The 17987-nt window shown below is 42.3% G+C and overlaps 1 protein-coding gene across 4 annotated transcripts in view; it reads right to left on the bottom strand.

Annotated features, from left to right (window-relative positions):
- Positions 1–17987, bottom strand: part of CAMK1D (calcium/calmodulin dependent protein kinase ID) — a 204854-nt gene that overhangs the window by 12827 nt on the left and 174040 nt on the right. For all 4 annotated transcript variants that reach the window (XM_015870614.2, XM_015870680.2, XM_032442056.1 and 1 more), the window contains 3 exons: positions 16114–16189; positions 9413–9525; positions 7752–7830 (listed from right to left, as the gene is read on the bottom strand). In XM_015870614.2, coding sequence (XP_015726100.1) covers positions 7752–7830; positions 9413–9525; positions 16114–16189 — 268 coding nt within the window. The remainder of the gene's footprint in view (positions 1–7751; positions 7831–9412; positions 9526–16113; positions 16190–17987) is intronic.

Below are 17987 nucleotides of genomic sequence, written 5' to 3'. Positions count from 1 at the left end.
TGAGAACTGGAAGACCTTCAGATCTTTCTCTGAAGAGGGCTCCTCCTGATCACTTCTCTCACTGGTAGGGAGGTGGTTGTTCTTGATTTCCATTATGTTCAGTCTGCTGTAAGCCCTTTAGGCAGCATCTATGACAGCTAAGTCATAGATTTAGTTACAGATGCTCTCTAGAAGAGTTTCGTGGTGGGAGAGCAAATTTCTAGTCAGAGTCACTCCAAAATGTCAGAAACACTCTGCTCCATCCAAGAATACCTCCTTAGTGAAGGCACGTGCCCTCAACATGCAATAGCTGGGAGCAGGAGCTGTCATAGCACAGATCTGCAGAAGAAAACCAAATCATTTAGCCAAACACTTCGTATGTGAACAACTGCAAGCCAAAGTGTCTGTTCAGTAACTGATCAAAAAGACCGAGCTGCAGAGACATTACTTACATTTGCAAAGAACACTTTTTCCTCCCAGGCTAATAAAGCATTCTTCTTTATGAAGGAGCTTGTTGACAAGCTCTATAAGCACAGATTGCATTTCCCACTTGCCAAATTTTACTTTGGAAACATGGGCAGAACACACTCCTAAGGGATGATACCCTTGCCAACTATCCCAGATCTTACTTATCATTCTCCATAAGGACCTGCAAATGCATTTTTTGCTATACAGAAGTTTTCATCGGGCATGTAGCTCAAATACAAGCTGTATACATATATATATTTTTTTTGAGTTTATGGATCATTTTCTGAGAAATGGAGTGATTTCAGTAAGAAGCTGCTGGTCCCAGTAGTTCACAAACTGTCTTCTACTGCCACAAACTCTGTGTTGAACAAGCAATCCTGAGAAGCTCCGAAAAACAGCCTTAGTGCCTGGATGTTTCCCAAGGCAGAGTAACACTTGTTAACCTCACAAGGGGGGGGGACAGACACCCTGTGAAGCTCTCAAGCATTGTATCAGTGAGGACCATTCTATATCCCAGTTCTCTCCAGCAGCATTAGGTCTTTTTATGTTCTAATTTTTAAACAGCAGTCCTGGGGCTAATTTAGCACAGCAGGAGACGTTCAAACATGTGCTGGAATGTTGAATGCTGTGGCCCAAAACACAGATCCAGATGCCAAAGCTGGCTGTGGGATTGTTCTCCATGAGGTCTCTGAAGAATTATTCTGTTAATAATGCAGTGTTGTAATATGTGGACTGTGCTTTTATACTGTATTTTGCACTTGGAGAATCTTCAAACTTTTATAAAATACCCAGAATGCTACCGTGTTTATAGTATAGTTTTACTGATAGGCAACTAAAAGAAATGTTAACATTCTTCCTCTGGTGCTGGTTTGCTGGATTTGTAGTGGTTTACCTTTGCAGGCAAGTGAGGTGGGGGTTAGCAGGTAGAAGTCCTGTCTTCTACACAGTCAACATGATAAATTTTGGACACTAAAACTCACTCTAAGGTGGGTATTGTGAGCATCATCATATCTACACAGAACTGTTTGATCACAAACCTCAGTTCCCATACTAAGATGATGCATGAGGCCTAATAAAGAGGTTGTTTTTAGGGAGTGCTATGATCTCCCTTCCACCTTTCTCTAACTCTCCATATCCAAAAGCTTTAAACCATCTTATTTTTCCTTTCATGATGGAAAGACTTTAATATTTTTTCTTCTTCCTTCACCACAGCATGCTCTTCCACTGGAATCAGCCCCACTCTTTCTGAAAAGGAACCATCTGCTCTTTCAGAGATGGTCACACTGCTGCTTTTTAAGTCAAATTTGCAGTTAACTTTGAAGTTAGCTATGACAGCACTGAAAATTCTTTGTTTTTACCAACTCTTGACTCAGTAAAAGATATTACTTCTAGCTACCATATGCGAAGAGGAAGAAAACTAAACAAACCTGAAGAATGTATGATCTATTATCAAATTGAGCATCACCCAGCACTGAGCAAGGAGTCACTACCCCAACAGGCACCCAGTTTTCTCTTGGGGCTCCTATTCTACATCTACATCCTGACTGCTCTTTGGGGAGCTTTGTGTTGAAGCTGTTCTTATATCCAAGTTGAAAATCCATGAGTGTGTCAGCACAAAGAGTTAAACACCAATGACCACAATCAGATTACTCTCCATCACAAATACCTCCACAGAAGCTATCAAGGACAGTGCTTATGAACACCACTGAAAATCTGGTCCTGCAGGTAAGAGGAACCTCATCTAATGATCAGGTATTATTTCATTGTACCCAATTTATTTTAGCTCTCTATTTCTCTAGCAATAGCACTTTTAAACTTTGAAAGGAGCCTCCAAGAAAGAAATAAAGAATGAGTTTACTTTTGTATGGTTCTTCGCATGGCATGAAAGCATATATCTCCTTCATGCCATTTCTCCCCTGCTCACGATAGCAGGCAGAATCTTTCATCTAGTGCTATATTCTGAACCTTCCTACCCACTGAAGGCAGCCAACTTAAATGCTGTGCTGGCCAAGCAGTGCTTGGAAATGCTCTTGAGTATGATGACAGGAAATGCAGAGTTAGCTGTAATGGATAACAATGAAGGATCATAACTCTTCTGTACATACACACATACACACACGCATGTGTATAAATATGGATACACACATACAATGTCAGTGATGCTCCAAAATAAATAGAGTGTGGGGATGAACTAGATAAGAGTTTGATTTAATGCTGTAAACATCAGCAGTTCTCTTCAGGGAGCCCTTTTCACACTTCAAACAACATTGTCAGAGAACTGAGCTCTTTGTAAACTGTGTTCTTTCCTTGGGTGGAAATTATTATCTGGCTCATGCTCTCTGGCACATAATAAACACTCAGGGTCATGGTCATAATCTGCAAAGGCTCAGTACTTGCCAAAGCTTTACAGTCTTCAGCGTAGGTGGGGATGGATGTTGGCATGTTCCAGCTGTCCACCCCTTCTCTCCATGGGCAGTGGGGAAAGGTGAAGGCCATGCTCATATCTGCTAACACAGGTGTCACAACATTTTATGTGCCACAGCCTTCTTCCCTCCTATACAGTTAATACAGGGAGGGGATATAAACATCACCCTTCAATGCAGATGTTCCAAGTCGCCTACTATGCCAGAGCCAGCTTCAGCACACAGCTCTAAATCCCATTTAAGGTCACTTGGGAAACACAGGACAAAGCAAATAAACTTATGATACTTCTTTCAGCCCCCACATCAGTTTCTTAACTGTTAGACCCTCTCCACTCCAACTGAGGTCTCTTTTCTTTCCCCCTGCACCCAGGTGGAGACTGAATTTGGGGCCAGCCATGGGGCTGCAGAACCCAGCTTGACCCAATGGGGAGTGCAGTGTGGTCCTACAGCTGAAAGAAAAACAACTTCTTGGGTTTCTGCTTCTCACCCTTAATTACGGAAGCCTGAGCTGCTGCCTTGAACAGGATGTGGGTCCTGACGTGGCAGTATATTTAATAAATTTAACTGCTGTCATTAATATGAGCTCGGGAAACATTAAGACGTATCAAGCTGCAGGAAAATTACCCTGATCTTTTGTTACCTTCATTTTCCACGTCCTTTTTGAAAAGTCACAATGGAATAACGAAGCAGAACATTGCACCTTTGCAACACATCATAAACACTGAAAAGTTCAGTGAAAGATACTCTATGAAACAAATCATTTCTCCAATGGGAAGCATAAGTCACCTGTATGTTAAACTGGAGAAATCTGTATAAACGCACAGATTGTATAGGCTAGGGTGAAATCATTATACCAACAAGGTTTACATATTGTACTGCTTCTGCTACCATACTTCACTGCAATTATTAGCCTCCTTTTCTGCCAGTTCCAAGTTTAACATACCGTCCTCCTGCCAAGGCCATTTGATTATAAATAGCAAAACATCACGTAAATGCAGGCATGTGGGGAGCAGATACAGCGCAGAAAAATGGGCCATTGGGAAGAAGTGTTTACTTTTTTTAGGGTCTGATCCTGTACAAACATTTAGGCATGTGAACAGCCGGCTATTCTTGAGCAGTTTCCCAAAATTCCAAGAGATTACTAACTTTAAAGGCACAAATGTCACACTTTGAAAGATCCAATTCTTGCAATTTACTTGATAGAAAGTTTCTGATTAAAACACAGTCATTGAAACTAGTGGGATGTTTTGGAACCAGTTTGTTCTTTGTGAGTATTATATACTGAAACAACACAATCACCCAACCAGGCAGCCATCTCATTCATAGGTATATATTTTTATCCCAATTAGATTATAATATCTGTGTTAAGTATTCATGATTTGACAGATTTCTTCCTAACTTTTAGATGACCATAAAGATCTACCACTGCAGGAAAAGATTTTGCAGGAGAAAGAAAAGAGAAAGCTTGAAAATGTCATTACATAGAGCCACTTCACTGTTTATACTGCTCTGCTTCATCCTCTTCTCCAGCCAAGCCAGGAGACTTATGAACACGTACTAGTTTTCATCACACAATGAAGACAATACTACGCAGACACTATGGAAGGTGAGGTTGCAACAGGGATATATGCTGAAAAGGTGAGAAGGTGGGATGGGATGACCCCATTGTAATAATCATGATAGTCTGTCTCTATTGGCTAAATACTTGCACCTGTACCATAGAATCATAGAATGGCCTGGGTTGAAAAGGACCACAGTGATCATCCAGTTTCAACCCTCCTGTCACGTTCAGGGTCACCAACCACCAGACCAGGCTGCCCAGAGCCACATCCAGCCTGGCCTTGAATGCCTCCAGCAACCAAAAGGCAAAAGAACTCAATCTGGGACTTGCTGGAAGTCTATGTTCAGGCTGTGGGAAGGACACCTTTCCTCCTTGAAAGGGGAGGCAAGGATGCCACTGCAACAAATAGCATGGCTAGGATTAGAAAAGAACAGTAAAAACTGTTCATGTTTTGATGGCATGAGCAATCTGTGTGGAAAGTGCCTCTTGAGCAATGGCTTGGCAAAAGGAGATCCTAGCACTAGCTCTGAAATAACAGATAACATGAGGGTGAGTGTCCTTGACAATCCAAAACCGCAACTGAGTAGAGTTTACCGCTGTAGGATCCAAACCCTCCAAAAATCACTGCACCTCTCTCCAGAGAGAGCCATAACAGCAACATTTCTGTTACAGGAAGGTTTTCAGAGCAAGGGGAAATAACACATTGAGGCATCTGCTCAAGAACGCAATGGAGAGAAGAAAGGCAGACCTGAAGACAGCTCCCTGGATATCTTCATTCATTGCTTTCACTGCACAACCCTCCTGCTCCTTAAAACACTGGCATGTCCTGCCATTGCCATCTGCTGCGGTCTGCAGATCACACGGGGCAGAGGTGGATTTGGGATGGGGTGGGGATAGCACGGTGAGTATTTTAAGCTTCTCCACTTATTCACTGCCATTTGTACCTCGAAGGATGATGCAGGGGAGGCAGCCCTGCAAAAGAACCACTGCCTTGCAAAGTGAGACTGGCAGAGAAAGACCCCGCCACAGAGATGGAAGAAATCCCTTTCTGGGATTGGTTTTTCAAAGGAAGATTGGATTCTGTAGGAATACCAAACACGGTGGAGCAGTTTGTGAGTTTCCATCGGCTGCTGGTCAACACATGCCAAAAGAAAGAAAGAAAAAAGATAGAAAAAAGCAAAATGAAAATACTTATAATCATTTTGAATCATTCAGTTCCTTTGGGAGGGCCCAGAAGCTGTGTGTGTTACAAGTGCCACGTTTCTTTGTTGCACTCCAGCAACCAACACAGATGAAGCAGGGCCAAGAGCTGGATGCTCACGCTTTGTGTATCTTGGATCTAAGGCTTTGGGAAATCTGCCTCTCAATTATACAAATGGTCACCTCATTCTCTGCTGGGAGTTGCATTCCCATTGTTTATTCTGTATTTCTAATACTGGCTTTTGTAACTTGTTTAATTTCCTGAGGTCCAGGTTAGTATCATTTACAATTATATATTTTTTTCATCTTATAGGATCTGGATTTCACTTGTCAAGTTTCACTGACAGTACTTAGTGATGGGAAACACAATTACTGATGGGCCACTGGATGAACGGCAGACCCAGGTGCTGACTTCTCCCCATCTCCCATTCTCACTGATGCCAGACACTGACCCAGCTAATAACCACTGGTAAAAAATTCTTCACCGTCATAGAGAAGATGAAAAAGAACCTTGGTGTTTTTGGGGTTTTTTTTTTGATGATGATTTAAATTTCCTTCCTCCCATCCCAAACTTCTACAACTTTTTAATTGCCTCAATCTTATCTTCAGCCTAACCTGATATCACAGTGACTAACAGCCAGATATCAGTACCTCACTCCTACCATGGAGAAATCAGTGCCTACCTTTTATGATCGTAACTTACTGCTGCTTCACGAGTGCCAAATTATTAATTAATGATAAGGGTAATTCATTGGTGTATTGATAAAAAAAAAAACAACCTACAACATAAGCAAGCCAGAATAGTATTTTTCCCTCTGTAAAAACCTTTCAAAGCATTTACCATCCACGTAGTCCCAGGAATGGGGGCAGCAGTGAAATGAGACCAACCATTGAGTGTCAGAGAGGAGCATGAACACCTGAAGCTGAAACTATTCTGAAAAACACCAACATTAACTCTGCCTGTGCTTTTGCTAGCATGCTTTATACCCCCAGCTCCACTACTTGAGGCTGATCACTGGGCACAGATTGCATCACTGGGATGGTTTTAAGATCCATCAAGCTATTGAGCTAGCCATAGTGGCTCAGTTGCTTTTCTGGGGGGCTAAGGACACTAAGGACAAAATTCTTTTCCCTGAGAAATGCACAGCTTTAAGCTCTTATTCAGCCAGCACTCCAGAAAATGTGAAAGGAAACAGTATTTGTGGTAATGGTGATGACAAAAAAGCACAGTCTAATGTGCACCTGGGGTGAAAACATCCTGTAATTGACTCCTTTCTCTTGCAGCTGTTGTAACAATCAACAATAATATCTTGACTCATATAAAATGACCCAACACAGAAGACTTGTGTCTAAAAGCCCATTTCTGGGTGCAGCTGGTAGTGCAGGGTAGTGTAAAGCTACTCAGAGTTGATCAAAGGACATGAGCCATCCCTGTTTCAGCTACATAATCCTTAGGTAACGTTGGTCATGCCACCCATGTGCAAAGTTATCACCTCATGTAAAGCACTTAGTGGAGGACTAAATTACAATCACAGGCAGTCCAAGTCCTGTAGTCACTGCAGAGAAGCTGCAGTGCCAATTGCTGGAGCCAGCGCAGTGTCAGCTTATCCCACTTTATGGTTTCCTGCCTCTCCCATTCAACAAGAGAGGGCAAACAGCATGCAAAACCAGGCCCTTACTGTAAGCACGAAGTGAAGATGCAGGCTATAATCTGTGAAGCACGGGAGAGGATTTCCTACTTCCTGAGCTGCTCTTAAGTGATCTGATATCACCTTGGCAATGACCTTAAGAGCAGGTTGATACCCATCTTTCTGCACACCTGCAGAATTTGATCTTTTGCCTCTTAGATGTGCTTCCCGGGTAAGGTAATTTCAGTGCATCCCATTGCTGCACTATGGTCAACATAACACATTATTTCACTAAGCCCTTACACAGATACTCAGCAGGTTGCTGTAAGAGATTAAAGTCCATCATGTTTTTCCAGGAAAATTTGGAAAATAAAGGCAGGAGTTATTTAGTGGAGCCCAGTAAGCCACATGGCATAAAACATGTTTCCACCTATGAACATTAAATGATAATTTCTGTACAGAGTGTTTCACACAGTGGTGACTGTTGCTTACCAAGGATGCCGTGCTGCTTGCTCACAGGTGTATCTTTTATTAGGGTCCTTCTCCATCAAATTCCGAATGAAGTCTTTAGCTATAAAGAAAAAAAAAAAAAAAATAATAAAGAGAGAGTAATTCAAAGCAATAGGTTTGATGCTCAGTTCTTCAGGATGGTCAGATTCCTCATAGCTACGGAACACGTTGCTCGGGTTATGCAAAGACTGTGTCTGAGCCAGCAAATGAAACACTGTCAGGCTCTGTTGTGATAAGACAAGGGGAAGTGGTTTTAAACTGAAAAAAGGGGAGATTTAGACTGGATAAAAGGAAGAAGTTTTTTGTTATAAGAGTGGAGAGGCATTGGCACGGGTTGCCCAGAGGAGTGGCGGATGTCCCATCCCTAAAAGCTCTCAAAGTCAGGCTGGATTGGGCACTGAACACCCAATCCAGCTGTAGAATGACCCCTATTCATTGCAGGGGAGTTGGACTTTAAAGACTGGTATCTAAAAAAGTTAATCTTTAAAGGTCTCTTCCAACTCAAAAGTTTCTATGATTCTATGATAATGTTCACAGCTGGTGGGAAGCCACCATTTACTTTTATGAGTTGTCTCTGGTAAAACTGTCATTGAGATCAGGCAGCTCCTTCCCAGATATCTTTTGGGAACTAGCATGGCCTTTTTCCTTTAAGCAGGATGCTTGCAGCTGCCTTGCTCTGAAGGCAAAAGTAGACTTAACATATGAGCCATGCCACCAAGTGCTACCAGAGCCAGAAAATAGCCCTAGCTCTTTTGTTATTTAGTAATATAGATGTAAACAAAATGACTCAGGACCAATCCAAGCTATTTAATGTGGCAGATATGCTTAGAAGCAATGTGGATAATTTGGAGTGAGCGGAGTTCAAGATGGCTAGCAACTTGTTCCCTAGTCAGCCAAGCACTTGAGTGGTCTGAATACGGTCATATCTGTTGAAGATGGTGGTAAGTTGAAAGAGAAGGACAAGGAGAAGGTCAGCACTGCAGCAAGAGGAGACTTTCATTGCTCATTCCAAGCAACCATGCATGTGGGCAGTGGTGAGGATATATGGTGTATTCAAAAACAAGTTACTGAGGAAAAGGGATTCTCTTGGGCAAGAAACAGTGTGTTTGTAATTGGTGCTAGAGGACATCATAGCATGGCGTGCATTCAGCAGTTTCAGGAGAGAACAGCTGAAGGGGTCCAGCGAAACCAAATATGGCAGGAAAATCTTTGTGCTTCTTTAGGTGATGGGACTTTCCCCCTGGAAATGCAAAGGGGTCCGCCAGCAGACCTTCATATTTTCTCAGAAAACTATTATGGGCTTAAAAAAAACAGTCATCACATATATTTTAAGCAATATCCCACACAATGATATCTAGACCACAGATGTTAGCAGCATGTAACGTTTTATGAGGAGATAGCAGGATATATAATTAAATTTAAAATATTTCTTTCTATGTCTTACTTAAGCAGCACCACTAAGAAATCAGAACCATGTATTTCTAGAGATATTTTCATATGGTAAAATTTTCCTAAACTTTATTTCTCCTGCTGTGTGAAGGTCCACACACAACAGAGGGTGTATTCTCACACATGATGGAAGGTATCTACAACAGGCATTGCTGCATGCATGCCTCGTTATGGTAAATAAATGAGCTTCTTACCAGACTCAGAGATGTCATCCCAATACGGAGAGTCAAACTCATACTCTGCCTTGAGGATCTGCTCAAAGAGTTTGGAGTCATTTTCATCGTAGAAAGGAGGATACCCACAGAGCCTAATGGAGAAGAAAAGTTACACTTAGACCCGTCTTTGCCAACAAGGTGAGAAAGAAGAGGGAGGAGAAACTTGTTTGAGACATGCCCTGTTAGGTTTTCAAGCAAGCATGTACTACTTTAAGAGCACTGTTCAGGAACATATTAAGAAACAGAAACACTTCTGAAGATCAGCGTTGTCCTGCACAAATAGGAATTCTTCAAGGAAACCTGGTGCAACTGATGCTACACTGACTCATACAGATATCCTGGCTCCTCTCTGTATGCTTTTGTGTGTGTAGGCAGAATAATAATTGCACAATACAGCCATGAACCCTTCCATCCATGGACATTCACTCTGTCAAAGCATGTCTCCTCCAGTCCTGCAAATACTGGTCATAGGAACCCCACCTCCAGCACTACACTGAAGAAATGCAGCCTCAAAACTTGTGTTTCAGAGACTCCAATCTGGGTGATGCTGCATGCTATAGCTTGTTTCTGTCCGAGCAGACATGTCTCCAAGGACATGCATTCTTCAGTTTTAACACCAGTTTTGCAGCATCAGATTTACTTCAGAGGCTGGTCCAAGGTTGTGGTAAACCCATCCTGCTCACTGTTACACAGAACTTTCTAGTTCTATCTGCACAGAGATGTCTCACTTTCTTATCTTATCTATCTTATCTCTGTTTATAGTAAAAATTATTTTTTTCACTTTCTTCTCTGATAGTGAAATTATCTTTTTTACTACACTTCCCTTAAACCCTGAGTCAGTCCACCTCAACAAAGTACTTATCTGGAGAGAGTCAGCTGTTATTAACAGACCAAAGATCTGGCTGAAACATTACACTGCAGCAAAAACAGAGTGAGGGGGGAAAACTGTAAGAAATGAAATACTCAAGTTATTTATAACCCAAAGCCAGCCAGCTGCCCTGGAGGTCATTTGACCTAACTCAACACTTGAGGGTGAAAAGAGCAATGTTTTGTTAGCTCCAAAGAGTCAGTGTGCTTGATAAATAATTTAAATGGGGAGTGAGATGTTGATCTGCGTCAGATCCATATTGATCTGGAAGAATTCTACTGAAATCTGCAGCATCGTAATGAATCCGTTGTGGTTTGACTGAATCAGGCATCTCTCTCTTTATCTTTCAAAACAGATGAGACAGTTCTCATTTGTTTCCCACTGGATGACTGCCATTATCAGAAGCAAGTAAGATGACCTCATGCCAGACAAGAAATTACATTTGAAGTAGCACCACAGACCTACTTGATGGGCATGTCCTTGTGGATGGGAATTGATGCAGCAATTCCCATAACATGCATAGATTCCTATAATATACTGGAAATGACGTACAAAAGGGCCATTGGAAAAGGTATATTTAAACAAAAGCCCCTAAAGCTGCTATCCACATGGATAAAAGATTAAAAAGGGGCAGAAGTGTCCAGGGTGGAGAACGACTCCTCCAAAGGTGCTCAGAGCTGTCCCTGTGCTCCTTGTCCCTAGGGGAGTCCGTAGGCTCTGTACAAGAAGCCTGACAGCCCTTCATTAACTTCTTGCCTTCCTCAGCACTTTCCTTAAAAGAAAATCAAACTGCTCTGATAAAAGCATCTGAAGGCGAGCAGACAGTGCTGTGCATGCCGAGGTGCTGTCAGACTGCTCCAGAGAGAGAAATAACTCTCTTAAAATGTGCACTGTGCTAATTACCTTGGCAAAGGTACAAGAGCGCAAGTTAGGGCTGCTATGATTTATATATATGCTTGTGGCAGCAAAACATAGGAGCAAAGTGCTGAGCAGCACAGAGCTGGAGGCTGCAGCACTGCCCAGGGCAGAGCTAAGCCGTACATGCCCTAGCAAGAGCTCCAGCCCTCTCATAGCCTTCCACCTTCACTAAACACTTCCAGTCCTTCCCAAACTTCCCTAAGTCTGGTCTGTGATTCTACATGTTTGATTACCTATCCCTGGGATGTCCCCACAGGTTCAGGAGGGGTGTTCCAGAAGGTGCTGAGTCCCTTATCTCTGCCCCTATGATCACCCTTTGTGTTTCACTCCTAGTCTTCATCTCTTCAGTGATGAATGGAGAGAGCTTGAGAAGGGTTAGTTACTATTTCTAATTGTGGACAGGGACATCTCTGCCTGAGAGCACACTGAGCACAAGGAAGGGTTCTGGCTCTGGTGAGGACAATGAGGGGACAGATATTGCACAAAGAGGGACCCAGTGATTTTCCTCCAGGAGAGAAACCAATGAGGACATGGAAGAAGGAAGACAGCTACGTAGGACGGAGGAGATGGCAAGCAAGAGGAAAACATGTGGGTGTTCTGCCATAGGTATGGATTGGAAGCCAAAATATAGAATGTGTTGCTGTCCTTTTCTGTAATGCCAGGGTTTGGGAAGGCACAGAGGTTTTAGCATAACTTAGAGCCAGCTGTGGCTTTGCAGCAAAGGATGGGAAAGCCCCAGTAAATTAGCTTAACACGCATTTATGGCTGGAGGAAGTTTTGCTGGACTTCCAACTACTGGGCCACCTTCCAAAGCTTATAATAAGTTTTGTTTAATTCTGACAGAATCAGAATCCCACCAAGTTCATTTCCATCTGCTGGGACATTTCTGTGTGGAAAATAAAAATGACCTCACTACCAGAGGTTCTGCTGCATTTCTTTAGATATGCAGAGATACAAAAATAACCCCTCTTTCTCCAGTGTGAAAGAACTCTGCATTGTCCTGAGGGAGTTTCAGTCAGCCATTAGTTGTCATTATTTTCTTGTAGATTCACCAAATAAAAGATTTTTTCTTTCTTTTTTTTTTAATATTTATTTAGCAATTATATCACATCAGCAACAGATTCAACCTCCTATTCCCAGACTTAAAAAGGAATGGGATGTAAAGAAGAAAACCACAAGTGGATGCACAAAAGGAAGATATTGCCAAAAGTCATTTCGAGAAGCCATAGTAGAGCACAGTAAGAATGCCAGATGCCTTCTCAACAGGCAGCGCAAGCACATCCATACAAGCTCCCACTGCATATTGTGGATGATAATGAAGGCTAAATAACCTATTTGTGAGGCCAGTGTACAATCTGCAACACAAGCAGCATGGGGTTAGTTTTACAAGCAATTTTTTATCAAGATCAGAGCAAAGAACTCAGTAAGTGCTCAAAGATCTGAGATATATGGTTCTGAAAGTCACCCAAGTGCTGCTTTTATGGTTAAACAAGAGTATATCTTATTTTGAGGATAAATCTCCATGCCGGATGATGCTACTGCCTTGATGAAGCTGTGGACAAGGACATATTACCACAGGGAGTAAAAAGTAAACTAAGAAGCAAGCAATGAAGAGAAATCATTTCAGGCTGTTTTCCTAGTCTTTGAACGTGGTATCCTGAGCAATCCAACATACTCATGTTAATGTCTTCCCTCCACTAATTCTATTTCCAGTACTATTAATTTATCACTCACTTTCCCAATGAGACTCATGTTGGATGATGAGAGACTGAGATCTCTGACAGTCTTTTCTCAATGCATGATTCAGGTCTGCAGTAAAAACTTTTTCTGAAATACCATACTGTAAGTACGTAATGTAAGTACTGACCATGGCTAATTCTTCTATTCAAACACCTCGCACATGGTTGTATGTACATCTGCTTGAAAATCAAAAGCAACTCAGCAGCAAAAAAAAAGTCCAGGCAAGAGTATGACTCAAGATTTATCTCCACACATCCTTCCTTTATAAACAATATTGGGCAACTGTTAATTCATTTGTCCTATCTATGAACAGAGTGAGAAGAAAATTCAAGCCAAAATGCCGAAGTGATGGGATATGTTGAGTATGATAGGTCATTATAGAATCATAGAATCACAAGGTTGGAAAGGACCTACAAGATCATCTAGTCCATCCATCCTCCCATTACCATTGCTACCACAAGCCACTAAACCATATCTCATAGCTCCTCATCCAGACACCTCTTGAACACTGCCAGGGACAGCGACTCCACCACCTCCCTGAGCAGTATTCTAGTGCCTGACCACTCTCTGAGAGAAAAAGTTTATTCTTATGTCTGATCTAAACCTCTTCTGGTACGCCAAACAGGTCTTGATAAAAACTCTGCTGGTTCAGCCTCTACAGTCTGGATGCTGTTAATGAGAAGCATTAGAAACTGGCACTGAAACAAAGGTATTGTTTCCTAAGACATCCTTCACCTTCCCTACTACAGAAACAAATAGCTGTCAAAAGTGTCAGTGCCCTAGGAACAGTTTGTTCTTCCAGTGTCATAAACTGAAGGCTTTCATATGAGTCTGGGCTTGTGTCTGGAGGCACTCAAGCCACTTATGATAATAACAGCTCAAAACATCCTTAATATATGCTTGGCTTCTGTGTTGGATTCCCCTGTGTTCCCATCTTCTTACTTGACAACAGTCTGTTCAGAGAGGCTGTGAGAGACGTGGGAGGGGTGTGGAGACAATAAAGGGTGATGTGCTTGGATTGCCTTATGCATAAATACATCTCCACCTGGCTTGGTGGTACGGCACTTGCAAGGCAACTAACCTAGATACTAAACCTGTGCCCATCACTGTGGTGTCAGACACTCAAGAGGGGGCACTTCCTTCCTAATTAGGGAAGAAGCTCTCTTTTTCTCTATCTTCAGTGCTCCCCTGAAATTCACTTTCCAACAAGGGCACATCTATTGCTTCTGGCTGTTCCTAGAAGAAAAGGGGAGATCCGGTTCAAGATTAGGACACGTAAATGTGTGTTGGGTTTCTAAGCTCCCATTACAGTCACAAGAGATGATGTTATTGAAGAATAACCCAAATGCACTATTAAAGCAAATGAAATTGTTCCATGAAGGCGGAGGGTTGGGGATGGGGAAGGGAGTGATTCAGTGCCCTAAGCACAAGCATCTGGTGCTATCCCACATGGTCCACTGTATCCTGCTTGGCCTCCATCTGCCACTCCAGAAGAAAGGTCTCAGCAGCGTGATACATTTGTGAAATCCATGTGGCCCTAAACGCAGATTTTTTGATAAAGTGACTGCATCAACGCAGGCTTCATATGTCCACATACAGAGTCCAGTGTCACAGGAGAAGCTCTGGGACACCCATATCACTGAAGCACAGGAAACACCTGTGCAGGGCTGTGGGGATTGTATCAGTGGCAGTGGCAGCTTGAGTCCAGGTGGGACTCAGTGGATGGCTCAGATATCACTAAGCATCTAAGTGAGGGTAGCTGATGGGTCCTGGAGTACTGCTGATTCTATCAGGAGCTGGACTGTTCGCAATACAAATCAGGACCTTATTACATGAAGCACTGAAACCCTGCAAAGGTTTCCTTGTCCTGCAAACAGGAATTCATAGGGATTCATTCTTACTGAGATGATTTAAGGCTTCAGGGCTGAGAATTTCCTGTAAAGCAAATACAAAATTGTCTGAAAAGCCCAGAATGTGTTGATTTTGAAAGCAGAGCAAGAAATGACTGAGGTGCAACTGATAGAAAGAGCAGCCTCACATGATTTATGGAAAAGATTTAAACTTTTCCCTTATCAAAGATGTTTTCTTTAGCAGGATATAACATTGCATTGTGCTGTCTCATTCCTCAGCAAAACACATGAGAAGCAGCAAATGAAACCACATCAAATCTGCCAGTAGCAAAAACCTTTGGTGCATGAACCATAGTTGAATGGAACTGAAAAGTTGGAGGAAAGAAGAGATAAATTTATGTCCATGTAGCCAGCTTGCCTATCCTGCAGGCTGTCAGGTGGACACATATTTTCATAGTGAATATTTGATGTTAAACTGAACCTGGGCAGTAGTCAGCCCTGGAAGTGAAGCAGAGTAGAGTACTGCCTACTGTCTTCCACCTGCATCCTCCTCTCTTGCATAAGGAGAACGGGAACAAAGCAGGAATGCTTTAATGCTGCACCCTCATTGGAGTCTTTTTTGCCTTAGTTTTGTGTAACTCCAACAGTGGTAAAAAAAATTAAATGTAAAAATACAAAAATAAGAAATGAAAGCACTGGCATTTCTGGCATGAACAGGACAGGAATGGAACAAGCTCATCTTCTCCAATGGGGCCCTAAGACTGGAGATGATGGAGGTATTAAGGAAAATGATCCACCATTTTCAGCAGAAATCTCATTTTATATTAAGCTTTGGTGAAAATAACTCACTGTACTATGTGAAAAGCTCTTGTTCCATTGACTGCCTCCTCAAGGAAGGAAGTGCCATGGGTACTTCATTGATGTCCCTTCCACTCCAAGCCGTTCTATGATTCTGTGATACCTCAGGATACACCTATAGGAATGATGCTGTGCCCTTTGCAAACTTGAGTAGAGGAGGGAATAGCTTCACTAATATCATGACCTGAAGAAGTTCATACTACCGTGCAACACAGAATTCAGTCAGGAGCAGGGATTTTCACTTTTTGAAGGGTTCCGGTTCACTTACTATTGTTTCTGCCCATGTTTTAGCCTTTAACTGGTAGGTATACAGAGTTCATTTTATCCTGGCTCACAAGCATCAGAGATGAACTTTCTTGGACCAAACAAAGAGGGTGAATATATGGTGGAAGAATATATTGCAGGTCCAAAAGTTGCCTGTGATTGAAAACCCAGCGGATACTCACAGGATATATGCGATGACCCCGATGGACCAGCAGTCCACGGCTTTGCTGTAGGGTTTCTGGGCCAGCACTTCAGGAGCTGAAATCAGAAAGCCAAACAATCACAGGTTACATGACTGACCATCTGAATGTTGCTAAGCAGGAGTTGATGGTGCTCCCTGAAACCTGAAGTTCTTTGTCGCCTTCTACTTTCAGCCCTCACCTTTTCAATAATTCTGATGCTTTTGAAGCTCTTACCCTCAGAAAGAAGCAGGACTCCTGAATGGGAACAAATTCTCTATTTTCTGCCACCAAAGATAGAAATGGAAAACAAAGATGGAAAAACATGTAAAAATTTAAGTGCAGCAAGTCCATCAGCTGCCTCCCAGAGGAAGTTTAGGACATTTGGAGCAGTGCAGAAATGCTCTTTCACCCTGGCAGCTCCAGTGTCTCACTCTGCCAAACAAGGGACTTCAAGAGACAATTTATAAAGTATGAAGTGTCAGGGAAGTGATAAGCTTGGTCTGCAGGAGAGGAAGGAGAGCTGTCACTGTGCCACCACCTGCTGACTAATGAAGCCTCCTGGGTGTAAGGGGATCATTTGTCCTCCTGCCTCTTAGAGTAAAAAACATAAAGCAGCAGGAATTGGACACAAAGAAACAGAGCCTTCTCTTTTTCTGTATTGCTTTCCACTACCATAGCTTCAGCTTTGCTAGAAGTGACAGCATGGCCATTTACTGCAACTCTTTGCAAATCTGCTTTCCTTTCTTAGACCACTGAGAGCTGAAAAGGTGTTTTTTAATTGTTATTTGGGTTCCTGGACTTTCCCTGTTTGGAACTTTCCATTGAAAATGCACAAAGCCAGTTTTTAAAAACCCACAACTCTAATCTTTCCAATGTAAAGAAGCTTTAGCATGTTCAAAGCATTTCCAAAGCAAAACGTCCGCAGTAATGCAGCAAATTACCATTTGTGGCATTCCTAAAGCAGACTCGCCACGCGGGGTCTTCTAAAGCACATTATTCCCTCTGAATACTCTAGAGTTCAAATGCTCAAGAAAACCCCAAAACCAAACAAAACAAAAACCCTAAAGCAGCAGAGGCTAAATCCCAGCAAATATAATTCTTTGGTATTACACCTTACTGTGCTAGGAGTCTTACCAGCCACAAATTATTTATAGAACAAAGAAGAAAACTTTGAAGAACACATATTAAAACACAAGCCTCACACTTATTTGCTGTATAAGCTTTTGGGGTACTGGTAGGAGTTCTAAGAGCAGTCTTCCCAAGCTAGACAAGTCAGTAACACTAAGGTCAAAAGTGACAGCAAGGAATGAAGCAGCAGGCATTAATGAGAAACTAAAAAGTCTTTCTAGTGCTTTTAGCATGTATTTCTGGGCATGGGAGCTTAAAGAAGAGACCAACAGGAAGTCAATGCACAAAGCAGATGAGAGAAAGCATTCAGGTTGCATTTCCAAAAGTAGCGGAAAGGTAGAATGGGTCAAGTCAATGGGTAGACACTGCAGAAAGGAAAATAAAATTCCAAGGGAACACAGGTAAAGATATAGATGGTAGGGGGATTATGAAGGCTTTTGAGGATGGGTTTGCCTTAGTCTGCAGCACAGTCTCACCCCATTATTTTTGCCTCATCTCTTGTGACCGAGTTCTGTGAGAAAGCATGCTGAGGAGGGTTGTCTGTTTTCCCCTGTGCTTTGGTGGTCAGATGTCTTCCATTTCTAAACTTTCAAGATTCTATTCACATATCTCTTCTTCCCTTGACTGTCAGTTCCAGTTTGCACCATTTTCAAGATTGGTAAACATTGTATACTGTATAGTCCCCAAAGGAAATATTATGCAAATTGCTCCTGAACGCCACAGATACAAGTGAGCTCCTGACGTTA

The sequence above is a fragment of the Coturnix japonica genome, chromosome 1 (assembly GCF_001577835.2).
Source record: "Coturnix japonica isolate 7356 chromosome 1, Coturnix japonica 2.1, whole genome shotgun sequence".
NCBI classification, from domain to species: Eukaryota; Metazoa; Chordata; class Aves; order Galliformes; family Phasianidae; genus Coturnix; species Coturnix japonica.
This window is presented reverse-complemented; position numbering and strand designations above follow the sequence as displayed.